This window comes from Symphalangus syndactylus, chromosome 10 (assembly GCF_028878055.3).
Source record: "Symphalangus syndactylus isolate Jambi chromosome 10, NHGRI_mSymSyn1-v2.1_pri, whole genome shotgun sequence".
NCBI lineage: Eukaryota > Metazoa > Chordata > Mammalia > Primates > Hylobatidae > Symphalangus > Symphalangus syndactylus.
The window spans coordinates 61,147,210-61,168,292 of NC_072432.2; the positions used below are offsets into that span (position 1 = coordinate 61,147,210).

General features: G+C 40.5%; 1 protein-coding gene across 2 annotated transcripts in view; it reads right to left on the bottom strand.

The window, feature by feature from the left end:
• The window catches only part of SEPTIN11 (septin 11), a 93,049-nt gene that overhangs the window by 20,328 nt on the left and 51,638 nt on the right, over nt 1-21,083 (bottom strand). For both annotated transcript variants that reach the window (XM_063610369.1, XM_055297248.2), the window contains exons 2-5: nt 18,855-18,969; nt 9,629-9,824; nt 3,497-3,683; nt 401-562 (exon numbers count right to left, since the gene is read on the bottom strand). In XM_063610369.1, the coding sequence (XP_063466439.1) occupies nt 401-562; nt 3,497-3,683; nt 9,629-9,824; nt 18,855-18,969 (660 nt within the window). The remainder of the gene's footprint in view (nt 1-400; nt 563-3,496; nt 3,684-9,628; nt 9,825-18,854; nt 18,970-21,083) is intronic.

Genomic DNA, 21,083 nt, shown 5'->3' on the forward strand with positions numbered 1-21,083 from the left:
TAGAAAGGAGGGAAGGGCAGGATCCAATCACCAAAGCAAAATTGGGGCAAGCCAACGTATTTATGACAAGACTGGTGGAAACAAGCACAGATCTATTTCCTTTGAGCTGCTTTTTGTGAAATGGTACTGGGCTGGCATTTCCTTCTCACAAGATTTGCTGTAGAAATCGTAACTGTTAGAGTGGGAAGGAAATTTGAGATCATCTTGTCTAATGCTCCCATTTGACAGATGGAGAGACTGAGGAGCAGACTGGTTAAATGACTTCAAGTGGTGGCAAAGCTGGACTACACCTGAAGTCATCAGGTTCCTAGTCAGTCCAGTGCTCCAGCCACTCTACAATGCTGCTACTAAGACAGGCGTTCATAAAAATCACTTGTTCCCATTTGACTTGAGGACTTACACTCATTGTTGCGTTAATCTCTGCCACCGTTTCTTCATCAGTGGGAAACTGATATATCTGGACCCCATTGCTGACTAGTTCACTCATGATCTTACTCTTGAATTTGTGCAGTTCATTCTTGGCAATGGTGTCAGCTTTTGCAATTATTGGAATGATATTCACCTGTAAAACAGACACGTCCATTTTTACACAATTCCAATGTAAGAAAAATAGACAAGTGAATAAAACATAGCAAACAAATAAATAAAAATTGCAAAACCTTACTGTAAAAAATAAAGATGTTGCCTACTTATATCAAAACATCTCATGTACCCCATAAATATATACAACTCCTATGTACCTACAATTTTTTTTGGGGGGGGGGTAGAGAGGATAACGAAAATCAGACTTTCTACCTAGGTGAAAAATTAAGAAGACCTGAGATAAACTTTTACTTCCATATTCAAACACTTTTACTTCCTCCCATCCTGCACTGAAAGTGTACTTGTAATTTCCTCTCCTGTGCTACCTCATTTTTCTTTACAGAGTAAAGGAAGTGTTACTATTCTATGACAAATAGTGATAACAAAGGAGCTTATTCTTTGAATGACCAACCTCTCCTTTTAGACCCCTCCCATCTACTTTAGGCTCTAGAGTTTTGCACACCCTAACAGTATAATAACAAAGTTTTTGTAAGAGCAGTGGAGTATTCAGTTCTATGCAGCCCAACATCCTTTCTTTCTTCTGATGACCTGAAAATTGCTGAGAGGAGAACCTATGTATTAACCAAAACAAAAATGGCGTTGCCCACTGTAAACTTTTTCAAAATCATACCAACTAATTCTTTTGAAAATCAGCTTCTATCAAATTACTCCTTCATGCCAGAATAAAATCAAGCGCCAAAGGCAAGGCTCACTTTCACAGCATCGGTTACAAAGAACAGGGGAGAACTCAGAATTTGACATTAGTGGCAGGAAGCCCAGAAAGGGAGCCAAGGATACCCCAGAGCACAACTTCCAAACCCCGTGTGGACATTCTTTCCCCGGCTGCCCCCAGCCCTGGGCACAGGACACATTTCTTAAATTCACATTTTAAGATTAACTTTCCCCTAATCCCTGTAGAAACAGAGGTTTCAATAAGACGTTACTGACATCTGATATATAGAACTATGGTCTTCACCCAGCTCAGGTGAGAGAAAACAGACTCAGTGAGGAAGCTGTCCTAGCCAGGGAACAGAGAGTCTTTCAGGAGGTGTTCAGGTCACATCTGAATGCCTTTGCTTCTCCTTCGATCCAAAGGCCAAATTAGAAATCCTGATAAACCCGAATGAGATGACATGCTGACAGAAAGACCTATTCTTCAACCTATTCCTCAACCTGCTCCTAAGCTCACCATGCTTGGGCTTCCTCCAGCAAGTTGCAGACTAAGAAAAACATCATTGATGGTGGGGGAAATGTTTGGATCAGGACCAGAGGAAAAAGAAACTTCCTATTGTTCTTAATGGCTATCTTTTTTACACATTTAATATTTAATTAATGTCAACACAGACAAAATGGCAGAGATTCACTCTTTCTTGGCCAAATTGATCAGAGGAGATAGAGAAATCAAGCAATTTAGTTTTAAAACCTCTTTTTCCTCACTAGCAGGAGCTTGAAAGTCTTTTCTGAAATGACCATACATTTGCTTAACCCTTCCCTTTACTTGTATAAATAAAACTTCGATATTATCATTTTCAGATGCTAGCTAGCTCTCAAACTCTCCAACAATATCACTTCTTTGAAAGTTTAACCTGCTTTATGGTTGGTTGTTTGCTTTTATTAGTTGTGCCTGTTTTGCCTTTTTCTTTTCCATTTTCAATGAACTCTATTAAATATAATAATAGTGTTGGATATTATCCGGCTGGGTCTACATACTCAGCCCTTGGTTAGGAAGCCTCCTCACTCTACTTCCTTCAGAATGTCTGTGGAGAACGGGGCACTCTTGAGAACAGGGAGGTCTGCCCCTGCTTCCAAGGACACGACAGACCTGGAAGCGGCCCTCACTGCCTGTGATCTCTCCACTATCATGGCTAATGGCACAGCTCCCAGGGAGCTGAGGAATCAGATGGGATAAAGGAGGGTTTCTATTTATTCTGCGAAGAGTACTCGCTGCAGTGATCCTTCCAGGCCATTAGAAGGTTTTTCTGTAAACTACTGTGTCTGTGCCTGCTGGAAGCCAAAGGAGCCTGTCTTGGCTTCAGCCTCTCCAGCCCTCTAAAGGCCAGTTCAGACAGAGGCCTTGGGGACAGGCTGATCTTCTGAGCATTCTCTCACTGTTTTGTCCCTCTGGAGAGACAGCATCTTTATCAGTGTTGTTTAGATAAAATCATAGTAACAACACCCAGTAGAGTCCTCTAAAGAGCTTTATCATCTGATAAGACTTTTCTGTGAATGCAAAAGGGGTTTTGAATCTAAGAGTAAATACCATCCATGGCTTAGTTTTGTGGTTGTTCTTGTTGCCATTTGTTTCATCCTTACTTTAGAATGTATTGTCTTCTATTTATTTCAAAATGGAAAGTCTAATTCATATATAGTAAGGTGCAAAATTTTATCAAACTTACCAGTCTCTTCCTTCACGTGTTGTGAAAAGGAGAAGGTATAAATGTGGCAAGCTCAAGGATCACACTGAAATTAAGACTTTGCTTTACTTGAACACACATGTGCAGTTCAGTTTTAAAATTGAAGAAGCTGGACCATTATCATCACAGAGACAAAAATTTAATCTTTTATTCCATTGTAAACTTTGAATTAAAACCAAACCTCTAAACACCTTTTAGAGAAAGTTTTTTTTTTTAAGAAAGTAAACAAACCTGGAAGTTATATTTCAACCTCCCATTTAAGAATTAAAACTACTTCCTGGAAAGCGACTTGACTTTTTTTTTTTTGCTAGTTTTGTTTTGTTTTATTTTATTTTTGTCTAACAGGCAAGAGGTTTTGAAGCGTTTTCTCATGCTGTCAAACACTGTTCCTGTAATCTAGGAAAAAAAAAAATCACATTGAAAGCAGAGAACAAATTAGGGCATTAGGATAGAGAAGATCTAAAAGGACAGTGGATGATAATCAGAGTGGCAGCAAGTACCTTACTGTCCAGCTTTTTCATGGTGACCAGATCCAGGGACTTTAGTGAATGTCCAGTAGGGGCAATAAAGTAGAGGCAGGCATGGATCCTCGTGTCATGGTAGTTGAAGAGAGAACGTTTAATCTTCAATTCCTCTTGCAGGTAGGCCTCGAACTGGGCATCAATATATTCTACTATCGGTTTATAGCTAGAATGCAGAAACAGCATGTTTCTAGTCTCAAACCTCTTTCACAGGACAATCCTACATTCAACATCACAATGGCTTCTTCTTTCCTAAGGGCTAAAGCCCAAGTCCTTACCTGGGTATCCAAGGCCTTCCATCATCTGATCCCTGAACAGCGCTCCAGGCTCACCTCTCCTGTCCCAGCCACGCCCAACCATTTGTAGCAGCCCGCCCACCCCCGCCCCGCCCCGTGTCAAGCCCTTATTTCCTCTGAGTCTTTGCTCACGCTGGCCCCTCTGCGAGAACCTGTCTTTTTCCTACTCTTCTCCTGGCTAACATTCATCCTCTAAAACAGAGACTGTACATATGTGGAGCTGACTGCCACTCCCCCAAGGGCTATCCATGGAAGATATTGCTAAGAGACTGTGGCATTCTTTCCTGCTGGGCCAAAACTGGGCCTCAAAAATCCATCTGAGAAAAGTGACTGTGACAGCCTCTCCCTACTGATTGCCACTGGTGCACAAAATGAAACTGGTGTGTGGTTTCAGGATATGACACCACCACCTACTGCGAGCTATTCCCTGGTCATCTGCCCTATTTCTCCAGAGATGGGGGCTGTCTGTGCTCCCACAGCCCTGTGCATAATCCATAACTCATATAGGAACTGAGGCACCTAGACTATTATGATCTTCAAGATTCCTTTCAACTCAAAATCTTCATGATTTAAAGGTAAATGTCGTAACCCTCTCTTCTCACCAAATCATTCAAATCTGTTTTGGATAATTATGTGTAATCCTATTAACTGACCATAAACACAATGACTTATAGCATATTGGGGATACACATTCCATAAACCACATGTCCAGGAAGTAAGTAGTATATTAGGTCATTGTGGGAAACCCACTAATTCTTTCTGGTCTCCAAAGGGACTACTCAGAAGAAGTTCGTTTTAGCAACAGAGACTGTTCTATTAGGAATACAAAGAGTTAATTCTCCCCAAACTTTATTGCCTTTCCGAAGATATAAGTTTTAAGAAAAATAAAAACCTTTCAACACCCAAATCCCATACCCATAAGTTAAACTGAAACCCTTGAAAGGGAACCACAAATCTTTTATAATAAAAATGACAGCAGACATCCTAAGAAAAACAAACATCCCCAAAATAAACAATAACAACAAACAAACTTATGAGCAAAACTGAAAGCAGTCATAAAAAGCTTTTTGATATTTTTCTTTGGTGATTTTATCACAATCTATTGGTTCAATTAGAGTAGACAAAATCTCTAGAGGCTTTAAAAAAAAAAAAAGGTAGGATGTACCTCAGCAATAATAAAGTTCCAAATCATGACAGGCAAAATTCCAATAAAAAGAATGAATGAGCAATAAGATTCTTCTATATTTTCTAATCTTGAAATATAGACATATATTGCATAATAATAATAGTATTTAATGAGACAGTTATAGAGGATGGTGGTTAGAAACATGGATTCAAGCCTAAAACCATAATACAGCTGCACAACTTACTAGCTGCACAGCCTTAAGCAAGTCACTAAATCTCTCTGTGTCTCAATTTCCTCACAGGTAAATTAGAGACAAAAATAGTTCTATCAGAGAGCTATTGTGACAAATAAATGAGCCAATACATGCAATACATGTAAAGGGCTGGCACACAAAAGTCAGATATAACAATTTCATAATTATATAATAAACAACCACCACTATAGAATCAAGCCTGACTTTTTAGAAAAACCTAAGAAAAAAAAAAGGAACTTTACATTCACCCAGTTCTCTGCTGGTATCTGTTCTGCTATGGAGCTCACGTCCAGTAGGGAAGTGGAGCAGGCCACTCCAGTGAGGTCCACCCATGCCCTTTGCCCTTTGAGTCTGGGGCTGATCCTTCTGTCTCCTGACACTGAGGCAGATTTGGAGATTAGGGCTCTTCCCCAGCAGCCTCTTATCCCAAAGGGTAAGACAAGCAGCTCACAGCAATTGCTCCCCTGCTTCCCCAGTGTCTGATTTTTAGCTCTTAGCACCTCCTCAATAGTAGTCCAAATATGGTTCTGCTTTCTATTAATTTCCCTTCTTGCCTCTGGTTTTGATTCCGATCCTCCAAAGATAATGAGAAGCATAACAACACTCATTTTGCAGTGAGGAATGCTTTCCGCACTGGATTCAAGACATCTTCTGTTCTCTAATATCTCAGGCTTCCTTCTATCTGTTCTTATTAGAGAGTCCTGGCCAATCATTCAGTCTCCCTTCTTTTCACTCTATGTATCCCCTCTAGAAAATCACACTCATTCCTGTGTTCCACTCACCATCTATCTGATGACAAGTCATAAATCTCTGCCTCCAACCCAGATCTTTCCTCTGAGCTTCAGACCCATCCACAATTGCTTATCCTATATTTTCAACTGCTTCTCCAACTAAATATGTCCAAAACTGAACTATTCATCCTGCCTTCAAACCCTCACTTTCCCTGTATTCCTTAGCATGGTGGGCCACCACCCACCCCACTGGCCAAGTCAGAAACCTGGGATTCAACCTGGAGCCTCCTTCTCTTACGTCACACACATAATAAATATGAATTCCCATCTACTTTACCTTCCATACCATTATTAACCAATAAAAAGAAATGTATTCCTGGACAACAATTTACCAAAACCACTATTCCCTATGTCAAAGATTTAATTATGCTGATGAAATAATTTCTTCTTGATGAGACTCAAGCCAGCCAAGTGGTTTTGTACTCATCATCATCCTATAGATGAGATGAATTATTTGCCTCTTCCTCCAAATCCTTTCCACTTCTCCATCTAAAGTGAGAAAGATAGGAAGCTTAATCCCAACTTAGCCTTTTGCTAGCTCCATCCCTACTAACACTTATTTATATTCTTTTTGGCCAATTAAAACTTCCCTGGATTGTGGCCATATCAATCAGAGGAAAGACAGGAGGACAAATCCAATCTAGCCCTTACGTTTTCACATAATTTTCTTTTAAGGCATGGAGGTATTCCTTGTTACACAGCACTCATTTTTTTTTTCCATATACCTCCAGCCATAAAACATACACACATACGAAAATGACAGAGGCTAACCCTAAAACCAATGGAAAAAGATACTTAGACAATGTTTTCCATCCATCCGACCTACCCACTGATCATTCTTGCAAAATGGCCAATGCCATCATTCAGGGACTGACTCTCCACTTCATGTATGACCAAATACTTACCATGTTTTTCCCTTATCTTGCTGTCTGTTAGCCAATTTTCCTTATCCCTTGACTACCTCCACCAGAAAGTATGATTAAAAACTTAAAATTTAAAGGCCAAACAGTCCATCTCACTACTGTTTTATAACTCTGATGAAGATTTGGTGAGGTTGAAATTCCGTCTCAGGGGATTTCAATTATCTCTGCCTTTGAGGGCTAACTATCATTACAGCTAGTGATATGCCATGGACAGCTCATCTCCCATCTCCCCAGTGTGGGGCAAACTAATTATTCTATTTCCAATTGAACAACAAAACTTGCTTTCCCTTCTTCCCCAGACCCCTTTCTTTCTCCACTGAAGAGTACAAACAGCCAAAACAAGGAAGCCCTTAAATAACAAAGGGTGAAATGTGCTTTTAAACATAACAGGAAACCTTACCAGATCTCTCTTCCTGCCTCCTTCTAGCTAGCCTGGTCTGAGGCAGATAATAATACAGGAATGTTGACATGTCCGAAGCCTACATAAACAAACTGGGACATTCTTGAAGTCTTGCATCTATGGCAGAAAAGCTTGCCTAATCCCCAAAGTAGGAAAAAATCAACATGGGCATAGAGAAATACCACATCCCTTCCCATATGGTTACATATTGATGCAGAAATGAATATCCCACTTCCAGTTTCTTGAGGGAGGCAGAGCCTGTCCAAATAACGATTTGTGAACAAGTCATTTGGCTTTACAGTCAACAGTGTCAACAATACCTTCTGGGGTACAGGGTAACAGAGTTTTAAGTGCCATTTAAAGAGGTTATGCAATAGCTGTCAAGAAATTTCAGAGGAAAAAAAATATTTGGTATCTAGGTTAGGTTAATATCACACTTCCTCTCTTCTAAATCTCCTTGGAAACTATTATTTGACCCAAATGAGTCAGATAATTTCTTAAGGAGGGCTCCAGCTGCAAATATGAGGATATGCATTGTCCTAGCTGTTTGCTGCTGAGTGCTGATTGGGGAGTGAAAAGCCACCAGCAGCCCGAGGGAAAGTCCCAGTTTAGGGGAGAGGCAAAAATTGAGTGGCAGCACTGTGGCAACCCCAGTGAGCTGGAAGAGCACAGGGAATCTCAGCAAGAGGCTATGTGGAGGATGGTTCTCATTCCTGTGGGGGAGGGATCCTGAAAAAGTACAGTTGCTGTCTTCCAGTCAAGGAATGGATGAGCAAGATTTTTCCTAACCCCAGGGAGAAAATCTATACCAGTCTGAGAGGTGGAGAACAGGCCTTGCTCTGGGTATGTTCTGCAAGTATGCAATGACTGGAACCCCCGGCTCTCTTCCCAGCTCCCACAATGCACTTGTGCCCCTTTCCTTATGACCAGGGCTTTCTCTTCATTTACTGCTCTTGGCATTACAAACAGCCTTCAGGCAGGGGCCTCTCCATCATTCCCTGTCATTGAGGTCATATATTAAGAGCAACTGCTCAGCTGCAGTGTCAGAGCCGAACTTGTTCCCTGCCCCAGCACAATGTACAGATAGTCCATTTTGGCCAGATGCAAAATAAAATCTTTCTCACTCTATCTAACAATTGTTCCTGTTATCACGGGGCAATGTCTACTGAAGAGCATTTAAAGTGCTTTATAGATAAAATAAAGAGCTTGGTGCTCAGCTAAAGAATGAATTAAACACTTCTCTGTCATTACTGTGGTGCTCATACTTATATCAGGCACAGTTAAAATTTATCTAGGCAATATGCATTTCTAGATAAAAATAGTCGAGTTCCTCTTTACAAAACACATGTGTATAATATATATTTTTGAGGAATATGGAAAAAAAATCCTGATACAAGCGAAGTGTCTGAGCCGTAAGCAAATACACCCTAACTTACTGATTTGTTGTTCATGTCTACATGTTGGTCACACTAAGCAGGTAGACACTTATGCCCATAATGTTGTAACTGCTCAAAGATGTTTCTGGAAGCCCCATTCTACAATCAGCTTTGGGCCTGGGGCAGTTTTATTTTAACTTTCTCAAACTTCTTTTGAGAATGAATGTACTATGTAAAATAGTCATAAGACATCTGAGGTTGAGACTGATGAAGAGAATCGGTGCTCTTGAGAAGGAATGTGAACAAAATCCTAAGACTAAGACTAACATGGGTTGTATGCCACGAAATTTTAAGAATTGAAAACTTCCCTCATATAAGGGCAAACAGCAACTCATGGTAAAGACTCAAACTTACATGGCTTTATAAATGGGGGACATTATAAAAACTCAGTGTACTATTTTATCATTATATAGCAAGCAATGGTGAAGGCATTTGATTACCTGGGGCAGATTTGGTGGAGCTTCTAGAGACCTCCCCTCTAGTGTCCTGGATTCCCAAGCAGTATGAAGTGACTGATGGCTGGGGTTTCTGCTTAAACTGTTCTGTAGGGTGGCTGAGTGTTTCTCTAGATTGCTTTTCCTGGTAGGAAAGCCCCAAACCTTGTTTCATGGCCTTTGTGGAAAGATGCTGTAAGCTAATTTAGTCCCTCTAATAAAGCCCCTTTCTGATCCTACTAGCTGGGATCAATTTTGATGTCTGATTCTGACCTCAAGGAAGAACATTCTCAGAAAAATTCTCAGAGGACAAGAATATCACACCTTTTAGGCAATAGAGGACCAAGCCCCACAACTAAAACACCCCCAAAACATTTGGCCTTTAAATTTGCCTGGGATGGATCCTGCTATCTCCTCATCCATTTGTGTCCCCCCAAAATCCCAAGATGTACCTGTCATCTTTATTTATCTGGTCTCCAAATCCCACGGTGTCAACAATGGTTAACTTCAGCCGTACATTGCTTTCCTGAAGCTCATAACTTCTGGCTTTTAACCGAACACCTGGTTCATTGTGAGTAGCTGGGTCACTTTCAAATTTGGTGTTGAACAAAGTGTCCATTAACGTGGATTTGCCAATGCCTGTCTCACCTACATAACCACAAAAGAAAAATCAGAGAATGTCAATGTCTCTCAGACATCAGTTCAATTCACCAGTATTTTTTTCATTAGTCATGATTATAAAGTTTAAAAAAGAAAAACCGCCACCAGAAATGCCACTGTGAAGAGAGAATTCTTTCTATGTGTAATCTATGGAATACCTTCCTAAAAATGCCTCAGTGAATTTCAGAAACTATTTAGCAGAGAGGATTTCAAATTTACAGATCAAGAGATTCTTCTTTACCTCTGGATAGAAAAATTTTACTCGTAAGATTGCCCGTGCTCAGTTTGTGTATTACAAGAACGTGAACTTTATCTCTTTCTCTCCTGAATGTTAGAGTATAAAACTATATTACTAAGGGATAAAAGACTATACGGTTGAATTTCTGTTACTTGAAACAAGTGATTCCATTTACACTGAATTACCTAAAAGATCAGTTAATTCAACATCAATATGACACCATGTCATAGAAAAGAATTACATTATTCAAAATAACACTCTTGATGACAATAATAACTAATGTCACTGAGTGCTCACTTTGTGCCAACCCCGGTGGCAAGAGCTTCTAGTGCATTATCTCCTGTATGTATGTATGTATGTATTTATTTTTGAGACAGAGTCTCGCTCTGTCGCCCAGGCTGGAGTGCAGTGGTGTGATCTCAGCTCACTGCAACCTCCATCTCCTGGATTCAAGTGATCCTCCCGGATCAGCCTCCTGAGGAGCTAGGATTACAGGCCCATGTCACCACGCCTGGCTAATTTTTGTATTTTTAGTACAGACAGGGTTTCACCATGTTAGCTGAGCTGGTCTTGAACTCCTGACCTCAAATGGTCCACCTGCCTCGGCCTCCCAAAGTGCTGGGATTACAGGCATGAGCCACCACGCCCAGCTACATTATCTCATTTAAACCCTATTACTACTCCCATGAAATAGGTACTACTGTTTCCTCCATGTTCAAGGTGGAACACTAGGCTTAGATAAGATTTATGAGTAACTTGCCTAAAGTCATTGCTAAGTGGTGGAACCAGGGTTCTAACTCAAGTCTGTATGGTTCCAACACCTGCACTCAACCAAGACAGCAGCCTGATTTTACCATTACACAGAAAACTGACTGCCTAACATTTTCTAGTTATGGTTATATTAATCCCTCCATGATTTTATTTTTCTTTATCCAGCTGGTGTCAAGAAGCCAAATATTTGTGGCTTCTTAGATAGTTTTCCCAGCTTCAGAGTGAAGTTTGTGACAATGAAAGTAAATGATGTCAAATGACCTTATTTACACTGATAATTCAACTCAATAAGTGTTTACTGAGGCCTCATATGTGCAAAGCAGAGTGGCAGGTATCTGGAACCACTATACCAATCATATGATGACACCCAAATGTGGAGCTATGAAGAACTGCAGCCCAACCCTCAAAATAACACCAAGCAAATTCTCTCTTAATTCTAATTCTTATGTTGAGTCAAAGACAGTTGGTGATGAGAAAAAAACAGCCTTCTGTTCGTGGTGGTGGTGGCTGATCATATGATGATGGAGACAAGGGGGTAGAAATCCAGAAGCATTAGCCCTAGGGATACCTTTTTTTCTTTCTTAATCTGGAAAATTTCTCAATTACATTTCCAGCTCAATTTCAACTTGCCAATATAGAACAGCCCTTTCAACAACTTCTAATACCAGTATGTTCCTAGGAGCATCCCCTCTTCTAAGGATTGCTATAAAGACTTTAAGGATGGTAGTGTTCCATGGAAAAAAGAAAAGCTCTGGGCAACCCTCCCACTATGATGACAAAATCTACTTACTAGTTATAAATTCTGTATTTTATACTCATTGCTTTCCAACATAATACAAAAGTGAAGGAGGATGAAGTCTTTCTGGATTTGAGCTTTCTCTGATTAGAAAAGCCTTATATGACTTGCCTCTAACTATGATGATTCACTTATAGGATAAAAGTTGGTCAAGTATATTCATCTTACTCTTTAACCTTTCCTGTTGTGTCCCTGAACATCTAAGATCATAGAATTTCCTCTTTAGTCATCCTTCATTCAGCCAGTATTTTTATAGTGCCTACTATGTACAAGTTCTGTGCCAAGTTCTGAGAATTCAAGAAACTAGCCTGATAGGGTGTTCTCCTACATCTTAGAATCTGGTCTAGAACATGACTGAATAATACCAGTCAGACTCTAATTTATCATTATGGGAACAACATTCTAAGTGTTTTGTCATAACCGCTTTCCTCTTATAAGCAAGACCATCCTTTACATCCATGGCCCTGCTAGTTGGCCACAGACAACCAGACCATGGCTAGGTCCCTGACCTCAAGGCAACCACGGAAGCCCAATCGTTTCACTATGAGCTGGGGCTCCACATTGGAGAGTGGCCTATCTGATCACAGTTTTTCTCTTTGGGCGTTTGAATGAGATACATGCAATCCCCACACAGTGTGATGGCATGAAAAAGAAACGATAAACAAAGACAGGTAAGTAAGCAGAAGCCATGAGGCAGCAAAGGCTGTAAGTAAACAGAAGTCATGCTGCAGACAGAATGTAGGCTGGGAATACAGGAAAGAGCAGATAGATGGGGTAGAGTATTGGAAATCCATCATGAAATTAATGCTGGGGTGCTCACTGTGTGACAAGCATAGGTGCAGAGATGAAGTAATGAATAAAAACAGACACTGACGCTGTTTGCACTTCTGTAACATCCTGAATGTCATTCCAGATCTCTATGGGGTCTGGCTGTGCAGCAGTTGAGATGGTTTCCTGTCTTCCTTACTTTCCTGAATAGTCTTATAAAAAAAACCCCTCCATAAAAGCAATATAAAACCAGTCTCTGCTCCCTAACCTGAAAGAATTTAACAAGTTCACACTCACCATTCATGGCTTAACAAATTAACTTTGAGCAAAACAAAGTTACTGTGTAGTGGATACAGAAATAAAACAGGGTTCTCACTGGTAGTCAATGCTGAAGGTACTTGAGTCATTTTAAGTACATGTTACAAGTGTAACATTCTCAAGCAGAGCCAACTTCTTTTCAGGATTTACCTATTTTTAGAATACGAAAGGCACAAAAGCAGATCTGCCATATAAAAGTTTCTCCTTTATGGGAAAGGCTCTGTCAGTAGAAAGTGACCTACTTAACTTTCATCTTCTTCCCTAAGAATAGCAATAAAGACTTCAATTACATGGCAAGGATTCTAGGTTACCTGGACAAGTCTGAAATTATCATCTTATTTTACTAGGTTGAAAATTACTTAAGCGCCCATGTGAATCAGGAACACCATACTTTTTAAAGGCATGGTAATTTTAATTATCATTTACATTAAGGTGGAAATTACAAACAATTAGCATACCAGACCCTACTTATAGCACAGGGTTAATCAATGGGTTGAAAAAAACCACTGTTCCTCTAAACTTTGGTGTGCTTTGCTTTCCATTTCTATGCTCTGTGCTTTTAAGAGCTGTAATTAGACACGGCAACTCCAGCAGCAGTGTGATTCACCAAAAGCAGTTCAGCAGGAAATGGCAGCTTTTGGAATAAAAGGAACTCTAGAAGAACCAGGGAAGTTTTTCAATGCATTAGCTTTTTTTCTTTAACAGACAGGGTCTCACTGTGTTCCCCATGCTAGTCTTGGACTCAAGCAATTCTCCTGCCTTGGCCTCCTGAAGCACTGGGATTAGTTTTTGAGGCTTCTCTCTAATCTTTGTAAGCAGAATCTCATCTATACTTTTGAGGACCCATAAGACAAAAATTTCTTTCTAACTGAATAACTAAAAGCCTACTAGGCATAGGCTCCAATTCAAACCAAACAACCATAACAATATTTTCAGAAAAATCAATGACTAAAGTATTTCAAAACTCCCTAGCAGAGTGCCTGGCACAAAGGAGACATTTATTAAAAGTTAATTGCGGGTCAGGCACGGTGGCTCACGCCTGTAATCTCAACACTTTGGGAGGCTGAGGCAGGCAGATCACCTGAGGTCAGGAGTTCGAGACCATCCTGGCCAACAAGGTGAAACCCCGTCTCTACTAAAAATACAAAAATTAGCCAGGTGTGGTGGCGGGCACCTGCAATCCCAGCTACTTGGAAGGCTGAGGCAGAAGAATCCCTTGAACCTGGGAGGTGGAGGTTGCAGTCAGTGGAGATTGCACCACTGCACTCCAGCCTGGGCGACAGAGTGAGAGACTCCATCTTAAAAAAAAAAAAAAAGTTAATTGAAAACAAAAATGATCATGGTGATGATTTATACAGAGATATGCCACTGTGATAGATTTTTTCAGAGTTTGTTTATTTTATCATATATTCATCTGCCTAAACACTCTATTGTTACAGTAATTAGAGACCCTATTAAAGTGCTATCTGGGACTTCTGTTTTTCCTATTCCTGCCAATGCTAGTAAACATGATGCCCACATCACAAGGGAAAGCAGTCCTACCTTTTCCATTCTATTCTCAGGCTTATTTAACCTACAAGCTCAAAGGTGAACAAGGCAGGGGAAAAACAGAGGGATTGTATTATTAATTAGAAGGTAACTGTAGATTGAACAAATTGTTTATCTGTGATTCAGCATCTTTTACTCTAATTGCCAAGACTGGCTACTTGAGTAAGTAACTGTGCATGGGGATCTGCCTGCCTTCCCTAATTATTCTAGATTTTACTCTTGGATGGAATCAGAGAGTCAGAAAGCTACATACCTAAGTTGCGTTGTTCTTGTTCCTCATAGAATCACCTTTGATGAAACACACTCTGGCATAAGATGAGCCAGCGTGTGGCACCTGGCATTTCATTAAACAATTGCACTGACTTGGAGGATGCCCAGGAACCCAGACCACTACATACACCAAATCTCTTTTCTGAAAATCCATGGAGAAATTTTTCCAGGTAAAGCTGTGTTTCATCTGGAGCAATCATTTTGTTTTTACTTTATAGATACTATAAATCTGTCGTATGTTAAACTTTTTGCTTGTGTTTAGCATATAACACATGCTCACTAAATATCTGCTAATGAATGAGTGAATTAATAAATTTACTCCATGCTCTGACCACTAAGCTGAGAGAAAAATGTAATACTTCATCAATTAATTGCTATAGGCAGGCCTGATGGCACACTCTGAGTTCTGACTCTATCCCTGGCTTCACCTTTATTTTCTGGGGTTAATTTTATCTTCATTCATTTTACCCTATAAGCCATTTACATCCTTTCCTGGGAAAACAAGACGGGATAAAAATGTTTAAGATTTGATTGTAAATTTCCACAATTTATGTTGACACTATAGCCTTGGCTAAGATGGCCTTACACTTACCTGTTTTCAATTCCTGTTCTCTCATCCCCTCAAAACAATTAAGGTTGAATTGTGGACAAATTTTCTATTTCAAAATGTATTACTAATTTACTTTGACTCTACTATCAAACTGTCTCTTCTTCAAAAGCAGAGATGTTACAGTATCTTATTCACCTTTGTATGTTCACAAGGAACGGACAGACAGCTGGATCAATGTGGATGAGGTTTTTTCTTAGAGTTAGTATCATTCTGGAAAATGGATGAGAAAGACATACAAATTTAAAATTATGAAAAAAGGCTAACTGCTAATTTAGATCTAATTTAGATTCTCTGGAGAATTACAGCATGGGTAAAACATGAAAGGCTTTATTTAAACTAAAATGTAGCTTCAGGAGTGATTTAGGTGTGTTGTAGCAAAGCAGAGAGTAGGGGAATGATGAACTCCTGGGTGTTCTGTTACCTCATTTAACATCAGAATTCTCTTCCCAGTTAAATGAAAACTATTCTTCCCCTGTTACATGCCTTCCCAGGACCAACAGAGATGGGTTCTAGTGGCAGACATTTAATTCATTATCTCTGAAACTAGACTTAGTTCATGCCAGGACCATTTTCTGCCCTGTTTTATTTCCTCTGCTTTCTTTCAACCTACAGGCTCATGCCACAAAACAAAATTACAATTCTGAGACATTTTTGGTAAAAATTTTCCTTACTGGAATCATAATTTTATTTTTTTATCCTTAATTCCCTCCCATATTTATCACAAAAATGTAAATTCATGCTATAAATATCACACATGTGCATACTGTGCAAAAAAATACAAATGGGCAGTAAGAGGAAGGGAGTAAGTAAGGAGGAAAAGTTACCATGGATGCTGTTAAGTTAAATATAACACCTCCTCCTCTACGTGGCTGTCCAAATATTTTGATCTACTTTTTATAGACTCTTATTTTAAAAATAGATGGACCATTGATTGACAGTAAGTTTTTTCTTATAAAGATATTATGCTATAAAATATCTATGGCAAAGGGATTTGCTATTTAACTCTCTGAGGATGATATTTAATGCTGACACTCCTAACTCCCAAAGAGCTCACGCTGGCCCCAAACAAGGGGCTCCAAAGGGTTATGGAAAACGACCTGGAGAGTTAGATATGCTGACAACGAAGGATATCCAGGATTTCTTGTGGAGTGAAAAAAGGAAAATGCACAGGATGAACAGCATGATCTCATTTGTGTAAAAGCAAAACAAGAAAGCACCTATATAACTGTGAGAAAGCTGTTTTTATCTGTCCAGTGTGTCTCTCTCCCAAGCCCTATCTCCTTTCTGATCCTGTCTTCTTGCCTATGGGGAACCTCATATGTTTTGGAGTGAACTGACTCCATCTTCCCCCAAGGCTGAGCGTGTGACTGAGTCCTGGCCAATCAGTGAAATCCTGACTGTTTGGTGAGACGTGTCAGGAATGCCTTGTTCCTTCCCCTGAGGTTGCTCGGCTGGTGATGCTGACGGAGCCAGACTGCTGTCGTGAGGAAAATGCCTGAATGTGAAGCAAGCAGAAGCAGGATCAAGAACCAGAGACACAGGCTTGATGGGGCTCGTTGAACCCCTGGAGCCAGCTGCTCTTAATTACCCAATTCACCATATTACCTTTTCAGTGTGTGTTAGAGGGTGGGGGAGAGTCTTAACTGGGTTTAAGCTGGATTTCTGCAATTCTCTGTGGAAAATTTCCCGACACAAGAATACTAAAAGAGCGATGCAACGTGACTGGCTTTGAGAATGGATGGAAGGAGCCAAGAGCCAAGGAATGCAGGCAGCTTCCAGAAGCTGGAAAAGGCACGCACTCTCCCTAAAGGTTCCAGGAAGGAATGCAGCCCTGCAGACCCATACTGGACTCCTACCTACAGAACTGTAAGCCACCAAAAGCAATTTCCTAATACAGAAAGATGTCAAAAGTTTCTAGAAGAATCCCACAGTGTTATCTCTGTGAAATGGAAATGGGGGTGGGAGATGAAAGGGAAGTGTTTTATAACATTTTAAACAACAAATATATATTATGTTCATTAGTTTGAAAAACTAATTTTAAACATGTTTAAGAATAGAACCTGACAAATATCTAAGAATCACAGGTATTGTAACCCACCCAGGAGACTCCAAATAGGGCTGCTTTACACGTCTAACAGGGCAGCACGACTTGGTCTCTGAGGAATTCAGCATCTGAATTGTCTTATTTAACACAAGGTGTCAGCCCCTGAGCCAGCACACCCCACTGCACACCATATACCCAGTTAAACCAGGATCCCACCGGAAGGCTTTCCCCTACCGTCCCCTGCAGGAGCCAGGACAGAACTCTCAGACATGTTCTTAGAGCTGATTTTGGAGACAGGGCTGGGGAGGCACTGAAGAGAAGCCAGAATAGTAATTGGCCTGGGATTACAATTGAGCATACTTTTCAATAGAAAACCAACAAATCGCCAACAAATTGCTATGCTAATGAAGAATTGCCCTGCTCTGCAACGAGCATTTATCATGAGAGAAAGGACAACCCATTCATGCCACTCTGTAGAACTAGCTGCCATTCGGGAGGTCTCCTGCTGAATTTTAAAAGGCTTCATGTAGGGAAAAGGGGAAAGCATGAGATGAGAGTTGGCTGTGTTCTCTCCAGTCTTTCTCTTATCCAGTGCTTAAGATATAACGCCAGGGAGCTAGTTGGTGTAGCATGCCTGCCAATTGTGGCTTTCTACTAATGAATGCCCAGTGCAGAGGCTACATGCAGTAGAGTCATCAAGAAGTTCAAGAAGTTTTTAAAAAAGAAAAATATCTGCACTCCCCCCAACTTCCATAACTGACAAATAAGCAAATGGTGTTTCTCACATTGAACACACACCTTTTCTAAATTCTCTTTGCTTTACTTGGACAAGAAAAGTAAGTCTGACACATTCTGCCAAGCTTAGGAAAAAGACAGTCCACTTGGCTACATACAGAATTCTTTGATCTGTCTCAAAGTGATGTCTCAGAGGGAAATGCCCAGAGGACAATGCCAACAGATCAACACAGCCCAAACCACTTCACTGCTGTTTCACCTGCCATTCATCAGGCATGATGGGGAGAGAGAGGAACAGCCACCTGTTCCACACACACTTCTCCTTCATACTAACAGGAAATTTATATTTTGATTTTCTTTATCCCCCTTCCTTTCTACCTTCCTCTTCTTAGTCCAAAAAGGATATGGCATACAAAAAATTAGCTGGGCACGATGGCGGGCACCTGTAATCCCAGCTACTCAGGAGGCTGAGGCAGGAGAATTGCTTGAACCCGGGAGGCAGAGGTTGCAGTGAGCCAAATCGCCCACTGCACTCCAGCCTGGGCAACAGGCAAGACTCCTCAAAAAAAAAAAAAAGACATGGCTAGAGGGGTGAAGAAAAATACCAAGGCAGAGGCCTAGTCCAAAGTAAAATGTTTAAGGGATCTTAACAATATTGTAATGATCAGTTGTTTGACTGTATGACAGAAATACTAATAGTAATTTGAGTAACATGACAAAACATACAACGCATTTACCTAAACACAGCTCTCAATCTTTACAACTTGTGACATGTATAAGGCAGATATTTTGCCTTGTTTTACTGATGAAAAAAGAGAATAAACATGTAATTCTTACTTCACTGAAGCATGTCTCTCCGACAGTTACCTGTCAATATCTAAGGATCAAATTTCTTGCTGTGTGGGTGATGAATAACTTACCAACACAAAGGATGTTGAAACAGAATCCTTGAGAAGTAGACTTGTTGACCAGCTGGTCAGGGAGGCTGTCAAATCCCACATGGCCAGACAAAGACAAGTTTCGAAGCTCTTCATTCTGGAATTTCAGGGGAGAAAGATTTGAGTGTCCATGAACCATGCCACCTGGATATCACATAACATTCTTTCTTCTTCCCTTGACATACATGGAAAAAGGAGACCCCCCACAGCTGCCTTGGCTTCTACACAGCTGAGGGCACTAACAACTGCAAAACCAAGCTCTTTCCACAAAAATCACAGTCTCCCAAAGCAGACCATCTCCCTGAGCATCTCATTCCTTGTTACAAGTGTACTGGTCCAGGAAAATTTGAGCTTCTAGAGGTGACTATTTCAGGTATGCATTAAGTGACCAAAAAACACAAAAACCTCCAGCCATTTTGATCACTTTCATTACTCAAGAAAAGCTTTCAATTTACTGTCAACTCATAGTGAAAAAATATTTAACACTCTTCCAGATACATAAAAGAACTTTGAAAAGCTCACAGTGGAGGATTCATACTCCTTACAATGATGACAATGCTCTACCTACCATAAATGCAACATATTTAAAACTTCTCAGCACATGAGCTGGTTTCCTCTCCTCCATTAGTTTACAGGTTTCTTGAGTCTTCTTCCCCCTCTCCACCCTGTAGCTCCTAGCACAGGCTCTGTAACTGCTGGACTTTTGCAGAGTTTACCGATGTAGACTGGGGTAAGGTAGTTATCATACATTTAAAAATCACACAGGATATGGCTGGAAGCTAAAGTAAAATCACTGGGTGATTTATGCTGTTACATAAAATGGTACTGGCTGCCCCCACAACTTTGAATGCATCCCATGGGTGTTGGAGATAATCTGTGAAACCTTTTTTTCTCAAGATGCAGAGATCAGCTACAGTCCCTCAGTTATAATATCATGGTTATGGTTTGCAATTTCAGAAATTAGACACTGAAAGTCTTCTCCTTGGAGACAGGACTCCTAGTGTTCTGGCTATGTTGTCAATGAACTTTATATTCAAAATACTGGAGTCCAGGTGAGAAAATGATCCTCAAAGCTCCATTTTTATTTTTATTATTTATTTATTGATTTTTATTATTTATTTTTTGAGATGGAGTCTCACTCTGTCGCTAGGTTGGAGTGTAATGGCACGATCTCAGCTCACTGCAACGTCTGCCTCCTGGGTTCAAGCGATTCTAGTGCCTCAGCCTCCCGAGTGGCTGGGATTATAGGCACGCACCACCACGCCCAGCTAATTTTTGTATTTTTAGTAGAGATAGGGTTTCACCATGTTAGCCAGGCTGGTCTCGAACTCCTGACCTCATGATCTGCCTGCCTTGGCCTCCCAAAGTGCTGCGATTACAGGCATGAGCCACCACGCCCAGCCATTTTTTTTTTTTTTTTTAGAGACAGGGTTGCACTGCCACTCAGGCTGGAGTGCAGTGGTGTGATCACAGCTCACTGCAGCTTCAAACTCCTGGGCTCAAGTGATCCTCCAGCTTCAGCCTCCCAAGTAGCTGTGACTACAGGCATGTGCCACCACTCCCAGCTTCAAAGCTCCATTTTATTTTAAAAAAAAAAAAAAAAAAAGCTCTGTACAGGATCACTTAGTCAATGTTTTCAAAAGACTGGTTTTCATCATCCTATTTTTATGTTACATAATCATGAGGGTGATTTCTTTTAATAAGCAAGGACTAAGACCCCATTTCAAATGTTTGTGGTCACTATATAGGCACAGAAATGTGACTCCAGAAATGCAGTGATTTTAAAGGACTTCAATGGTTTTATTAATAATAAAATGTCTAAAGTCCATATCAGCTCTAAAATTCTGATTCTGTGAAATAAGACTAAAAGCCACCACACTGCCTGAACACCATGGTGGCAGCTGCAGATTTGAGGTCAATGGGACAGACAACAGATGTCTAGTCTATGAATAGTTTCCTTGAAACCTGCCAACAGTGAATATGAGACTCACGAGTAGGCACTTATCCTTGAACAGGATGGCATGGTAGGCAGCTCACCAAACAGCTTCGAGGGCAGGCCCCAGTGGGCAGCAGTCCTTGTAGCTGGGCAAGCCTTCCAACAATACTGTACTTCTTCCAACCCCAATCCTTATACCTGCCCCTTCCTCTTTAGATACCTCAAAGGTTCAGACAGCAGGTATTTTTAGGGTGTTTACCACATCCGCCAAGACT